The sequence below is a fragment of the Sipha flava genome, unplaced genomic scaffold, assembly GCF_003268045.1.
Source record: "Sipha flava isolate LNK unplaced genomic scaffold, YSA_version1 229_pilon_pilon, whole genome shotgun sequence".
In the NCBI taxonomy this organism is placed as follows: Eukaryota; Metazoa; Arthropoda; class Insecta; order Hemiptera; family Aphididae; genus Sipha; species Sipha flava.
In genome coordinates, this window is record NW_020272866.1 from 289,514 (window position 1) to 296,986 (window position 7,473).

At 34.1% G+C, this 7,473-nt stretch overlaps 1 protein-coding gene across 1 annotated transcript; it reads left to right on the top strand.

Moving 5' to 3' along the window:
• Window positions 1-556: 556 nt before the first annotated feature.
• LOC112683515 (enhancer of split mgamma protein-like) lies at window positions 557-2,733 on the top strand. Its single transcript, XM_025554576.1, has 2 exons — window positions 557-965; window positions 1,500-2,733. Exons 1-2 carry the CDS (start codon window positions 906-908, stop codon window positions 2,169-2,171), a joined length of 732 nt encoding a protein of 243 aa, XP_025410361.1. The 5' UTR covers window positions 557-905; the 3' UTR covers window positions 2,172-2,733.
• Window positions 2,734-7,473: the final 4,740 nt, after the last annotated feature.

Below are 7,473 nucleotides of genomic sequence, written 5' to 3' on the forward strand. Positions count from 1 at the left end.
TGGCGCGTTAATTAATCTTGCATTGAGTTGCACGATTATATTATTATTATTATTATTTACATTACAACCGCGACTGTGACGATGATGACATACTCGAAACCGTGAATACGCACGACGGTATAACGTAGTTATTGTGTTAATGAAACGGAGGTGAAAAAAAATATATTAAAATAAATACGGTAATGTCATTAATCGTCCTAACTCGGTAAACCTACGATCGCGCGTGCGAGCGCGGTAGGTCTGTAGGACGAAAAGGAATGGCGGCGGCGGCGGTGTCGGTAGTAGTCGTGCGGTCGGCGACGAGAAGGTAGTGGCGGCGGCGGCGGCTGTGGTGTTCGTCGCACGTGCACACGGTATACACTCTCCGTTCCGCGTGTGCGTGTGTAAAAGTGTGCAACCGTGTTTTACGAGCGTACAAGTGTGTCGGTGTGTACGTGCTCGCACGCGCGTGCGCGTGTGTGTTGTTATGCCCCGATGGTGTACGTAGCTCGCGCTGCGCACGCACGCACGTACATAATAATATAATACGGTCGTCGGTAAAATGCCTATGGCCTGGCAGCTGGCCGGCTGCATCGTCATCCGTGTCCGCCGCCGCGTGTGTGGGAACGTCGCGCTGTCCCGAGTTCCCACGGGCCGCGCGCCTATATAACGCCCCACCCGGCGCCCGGCTCACCGCATTCCAACACTGTACGCCGTCTCGTGAACGTCTCTCGCGCCGTCACCGTTCAGTGTTGCACACGCATTACCGTCGTACGCGCGTCGTCGTAACCACCAACCGTCTTGTTCTGTGCGCCCATCGGGTCATTTATCCCACTCGCACGTTTATTATTTTTTTTTTTTTTCGGATTTCGTCCGAAAAACAAATCGCATTACTACTACGACTGTCAACGACTGCTGCGGATATCATGTCTTCCGTCGCTACCGAAATGCAACAACCAGTCTCCAGGACTTACCAATACAGAAAGGTAATTGCCGATTTTTTTTTCGAAAGAGAGACTTAAACGCTTTTAAACTTATAATTTTTTTTCTCATTCATTTTTTTTTTTTTTTTGTCATTCCGTTCTAAATCGTTTTATATCGACAACATCGACGCGAATTACATTTTTTCGTGTATAATTTTCGTCTTAAATTTTTCATTTATAAGTTTCTTTTTATTTATCATATAAATTCAAAAAAAAAAAAATAATAATACTGTTTGTAAAATTTTTTTTTCGTCTCCCAATTTCAATAATCCAAATCGCGAGAAAAAATCGGTTCGGTTACCGCGACCGTCGTCGACGGTGCCGAGCGACAGTTTATGGAAAAGCGTCGTACTAGTGACGGCGCGCGCATGTAGGCAACACCTCGTATACGTTGCGAGAAACCTTCTACCGGTCCGTCGAAGTACCGCCCTCGGCCCTTTGAAAAATCATACCGACAAATTTACTATCAACGAATTATAAAACGTATTATTTCGAGACGAGATTTTCTAACGTATTTTTTTTTCCGTTTTTCTCCAGGTCATGAAACCAATGTTGGAACGCAAACGCCGCGCTCGCATCAACCGGTGCCTGGACGAGCTCAAGGAGCTGATGGTGGTCGCGCTGCAGTCCGAGGGTGAGAACGTGAGCAAACTGGAAAAGGCTGACATACTGGAGTTGACAGTGCGCCACTTGCACAAGCTTCGCCGGCAACAGCGACTATCCGGCAACCCGGTGACCGAGATGGACCGGTTCCGGGCCGGTTACACGCGCTGCGCGTCCGAGGTATCCCGATGTCTGGCCGCCACGCCCGGTTTGGACGTCACGTTGGGTGCGAATCTCATGACCCACCTCGGCCACCGGCTCAACTCGATCCAACCGGCCGGAACGGACCAGGCCATCTCGTCGTCGCCGTCCGCAGCCCCCTCGGCCACCCGATCGCCGACCGCCCCGCTCTCGCTCAACACCGACTCTTCCGCGTCGTCGTCGTCGTTCTCATCATCTTCCTCGTCGTCGTCGTCTTCCTGTTCTTCGCCGCCACCGCCATCACCGTCCGGTAGCACTTTGTCATCCTACCCGATGCCGCTGACCCCCAGCTCGATGGTCAGCCAAGGTTGCGCCGCCTCCGCTCGTACCGGTCTCCTGCAAGTTGTCGACATGTCTCTGAAGATGGACACCGCGGCCGACCAATCCGTGTGGAGGCCCTGGTAGATCTACCGCCTCGCACCGCTCTCTCTCCCCATATCTCCCTATATGTTGTGCACACAACGCTCTCAATACCCAAAATATTACCAATATGTTATAAAATAATTTTTTTGCGATTTTTGTTATTCTTTGTATTGTTTTATTTTTATTTTTTTTTTTTTTTGGATATTACAATTATAATTGATGTCGAGACGAACAGGGTTTTTCCAAAACTGTAAACGCTTAAAGATGAATTTCCATCGTATAAAGCAGATTATATACAAATGTTTTTCATATTTTAAGACATTTTCTTATTCGCACGCAATAATTTTTATAAATATGTTTGATAATTTTTAATTTCAAATGGTCCTGTTATACCATGATATTAAAAATGGACTAGAACCATGAATTTATATGTGTAAAAATTATAATTTGTTCTTAAATAATATGTAGTCTTCCTACCTCTTGTTATTTAAATATGTATTATGTGTACGTAACGTAATGTTATTTATCGTTTTGTCTTGTTACAAAACACTGCACATAGGCTGTGATAATATAATAATATATATTTTAATTATTATTTACATAATACGTGTTTTATTTATTTTATTATAAATTATAATATTACCCGTCTAAATGAAAATTTGCTTGTAATCCATAGTACATGATAACTGTGTATACATGTGCATATATATTTGTTAAAAAATAAATGATGTTATGTTTTGTAACAGAAAAAATAAAAATAAATTTTCCTGCAAAAACTCATGATATAACAGCTACAATTAACTAGGTACCAAAGTATAAATCATAAATTTTTTACCTGCACGAAATTCAAGAAAAACATATTACTTCAGACTTATAAACCACAATATTAAATAAAAAATTAAAGTTACGTTCATTTAATTATTTATAAATTAAAATTTGATAGATATACTTACGCATTTTGTTAAGATGGGGCCCAAAAGTATAATAGGAACTTTCACTGGTATGCAGGTCTGCACATGCCCATGTGTACTAGGTATTACAATTATTTATCCGTGTTTGATTACTATGTACTAGCAATTTTGCAAATCTACTAATACAATAGTATTTTTCATGAAATAATACTTAATAACTACGTGTGTATTAGAAAAAATCAAGATTTATATGAAAATTCCTTTATATGAATGCGTCATTAAATTTCAGGGCCTTGCATCCGAATTAACCCCATCCCGTAAAACCACCAAAAAACCTTAAAAAATCTAAACACCCGAACCCATAGAACCCGAATAAAACATTCTGGTCAACCCGACTCCCGAATAATTTTTTGGTTTTTTTTACAATTTTCATATGATATATCATTTCATATGTATTTTTTGTGGTTAGTTCGGGAAACATTTTACTATAAATTATACATAAATTCAATAAATATTTTCTTGAAAATAAAATCTAATAAAATCATTAATTAATTCTGATTAAACCAAACAATACTAAATCAATTTTTTACTATTATAAATCCAAATACAGTCAACAGCAATGTAAAATATAGATGTGGTAGTCCTGACGTTCATGACCAAATACTACTAATAATAAGTAATAGGTAATTAATTCCTATAGGCTATAAGTAATATCTAGTGTAATTTTCCAACCAACTTCCCAAGTGATTTTATTATAAATAAGTAATGAACATCGTAATTCTTGAATATATTAACTATTTACCATTTTCCCGGAAATGTACTAAATCGTAATTTACATTTTATATTTATCTCTATGGTTCTACGCCCCTATGGCCTACCTATTTGGAATATTATTTTACTATATACCTACTATATACTTATATTCGTCTACTTGGTAAGCGATGAATTGTATCTCGCCATCTCGGATTGTTTTTTGATTATAGTCACAGGCGCCAGCAGGAAATTTATCAGGAGGGATGCATAGTTAAATTAAAAACCAAAAAGTATATTAAAAAATGTATTCTTAGCAAACAATAAAATATGTCAGAATTATATACACTTTAGTCGTTATTAAATAAAAACTGAAATCTTCGCAATTGTTCAATTGCAAACCTTGATATTAACTGTTCAGTTAATTTTTCCAGAGGGGCGAAAATACCCCATCTTGCCCCCTTCTCTGGGTGCCCATGATTATGGTTATTTATTTAATGTCTACTATAGTGCTGCTGAGTAATTATTTTATAATTGTTAATAATTGTAGTCGCTGTTATTATTAGTTCATCGTACAATTTGCAAGTATATATTTTTTATATTAATATTTATTTAGATTTAAACTTTATAAAACTATAAAAGAAAGACTATTTAAATTAAAATTTAAGTAAGTCCAGTACTATATATATAATTTTATACAAACATCTCAGTAATGTCTTATGTATATTTTGATTCATTTAAAATACCTTATAAAAAATTCTAAGATATAAAAAAAATCACCGGTCCACAAATACTTTAAATTAAACATTAATTCGAAAAATTCAATATGCCGAATTGAGGAATGTGGTACTAAATTGACTGGCAATTATGCTATAAACCTCGAAAGACGCATTGAAAGTATACATTATATTTTATATTGCAATAATTTTGCAAAAGACTATGAAAAAAAAAAAACAAATTAAGATAAAAATCGAACATCAGCTGTTCTAAAATGAATGAAATGTATTGATCGAACATTTTCTCAAGTAAAAATTCAAAGAAATACATATAATATAATTTATGACTATTTTAATTATTGATCTTAAGATGGATGGTATTGATTACTAATTATTAAATAATATTGATTATTATTGATACGGTATAGATAAGTTTATACAGAATTTTTTCTTCAATTTAAACATTACATCTTAAACAAATAGACAATATTAAATATATGTCAATAACGGTGATACACGACTGCGGACGGTTCTTATCGGGGCGACCTTTTTAATTGAAATTATAGTTTATGAGCAGACCCCCGAATATTACACTATTGTGGACACATGTTGCCAATTTTATAAATAAAACTTCGATAATGTGGAAATATGGAAATCCTGAGCGTATTAAGTTTAGTATGCAGTTAAAAGTCATTTTTGTTAAATACTGCAGTTAGAAGAAATCAAATTAAAGAAGTTTAAAAGAAACTCAAGGCGAAACTGAGACAATTATTTCATCCATAAACTAAGGTCGAGAAAAATCGGTGGCAAAAAAAGATTTAGATGGAATCAACCTAACTATTCAGAGCTATAATGATTATAAAAATCACCAAAACGTGATACAGTATTTAAAAAAAATTAGTTGTCATTACAGGAGGAAAAAAATATAAATTTTTAACTTTAAATGTTTATATTATATATTATTATATAAATAAATTGTGTCGCACAACTTGGCAACGTTCCATTAAATTTCGACCGCAGTTGTGTCATTTTTTAGGTGCAAAATAATGGTAAACGGAATAAAAGTCTCTTGTCACAGTATAAACAAAACGATATTTCCATTATACTTGTTATTTTATTTATAAAATGAATTTGGTTGACAAATCTGGTTGACAATCGCACAAAACTAATAATGCTTACGAGGTCTGGAACACTAGGTTTTCTCATCTCGTCGGCATTAAACATCCCAGTACTTAGAAATTACTAACAAAAATGCGTCAAGAAGTTGGAATGGACAAGGCAAGGGCATTGGCTGAATTAATAGGTAAAAAAAATTGAAGTTCGATTGAATATTTTTTGTAAGCGTTTTAATGAGGACAAATCTGCAGATATTCCTCATTTTTTAAAGCAAATAGGTCAAAATATAAGAAAGAGATCTTTTATATCTGAACATATCTGCACTCTTATATTTTTAAATAATGTTATAGATGTTTAAGATATTATATTATTATATTATTATAATATATTATATAATTATATTATATGTTATTATATATTTTATTTTGTTTGTGCATAAAAGACTAAATTTAAATCAAATATTAATTTGGACACTTTTTTCCTAACATCCAAAATAATACCTTTTGTTATATAATGATCGTCCGCAATCGGGTTGCATAAAAGGTAAAGCATCCGCAGTCGTGTTTCACCCGTCAATAATCATATTTTTATTATTATAATAGATGTTGAAATGTTTAGGTAAACTTAAACTCTTAAATATAATTGTTAAAAAAAAATATTAAATTACAAAATACCTAATTAATTATTCGATTTTAACTTTTTTTTTTTTTTTAGTTACCACTTCATACAGGTTTCTAATAAAATTGGCATGAAACAATGTACATTAGACAATATAATAATTAAAAAGTCTATTAGTATTAAGACCAGTCGACAGGGCCGTAGCAAAGGGCGAGGAAAGGTGCTTACGCCTCAGGCGCAATTCCTGGGAAAGCGCAAAAATGAAAATCTTAAATTTAATATTAAAAATTATAACGGTCAATGTATTATATTTTGTTTACAAAATCTTTAAAATCCTTCATATTAATTAAAGCAATCATTGAAAATAATATCTAATAAGCATATTTTTAAATTAAAAATACATAAGGCGCATTTTGAAGTTTCACCCCAGCGCAATTTTTTGTTGCTAAAGCACTGCCAGTCGAGAAATACTTTTGAATATATTCACAGAAATGGTCACAGTGAATGGAAGGTTCTTAAGTATAGTAAATGATAGTGGTTTTAAAAAAATTATTAACCCAATACTTGAAAGTTTTAACAATACATTTTCAAATGACCAAAGAAATGTTATCCAAATTGCAAACTTGGTTATCAATGGTTTGAAAAATTTAGTAAAAAATCGTAATCTTAGTTTAAAAATTGACGGTGCCACGCATCTGGATAAACCAATATTGGGGATTAATGTACAGTTTATTTCTGATAAAAACACTCATGTTATAATATAATATATATATTATATATTGTTATATACAATACAGCAATGATTGAATTTACAGAATCCCATACATCTAGCTATCTAAAACAAAAAGCATTATATTTTCTTAAAATATATTATGTGTTTAGAAATTATTTAATAATATTAATTCTATCGGTTCTTGAAGTACTAAACAAGTATGATATTAAACAAATATTGACAATAACAACCGATAATTGAGTGGTTCTCAACCGGTGTGCCGCGAGATCGACTAGGTGTGCTGTGAAAAATGTCTGACATTTGAAAATACCGATTGATGAAACTGTGACAGCTAAATGTCAATTAATTGTGCAGATAAGACGATACATATATAGGTAAACTGTATAGTTCTAATCCAATTGGATATCTTAGCGCGTAGCCAAAGTATTTGTTGTTGTCAAGTGCATGAATGTGCCGCGAAAACTTGTGATGTATAATGGTGTGCCGTGAACAAAAAAAAG

What these genes read in the sequence shown, in the direction of transcription:
- LOC112683515 (XM_025554576.1), top strand. Translation starts at nt 906, where the DNA reads ATGTCTTCCGTCGCTACCGAAATGCAACAACCAGTCTCCAGGACTTAC. An exon ending in GGACTTACCAATACAGAAAG is followed by an intron (nt 966 to 1,499) that starts GTAATTGCCGAT and finishes GTTTTTCTCCAG; the next exon opens with GTCATGAAACCAATGTTGGA.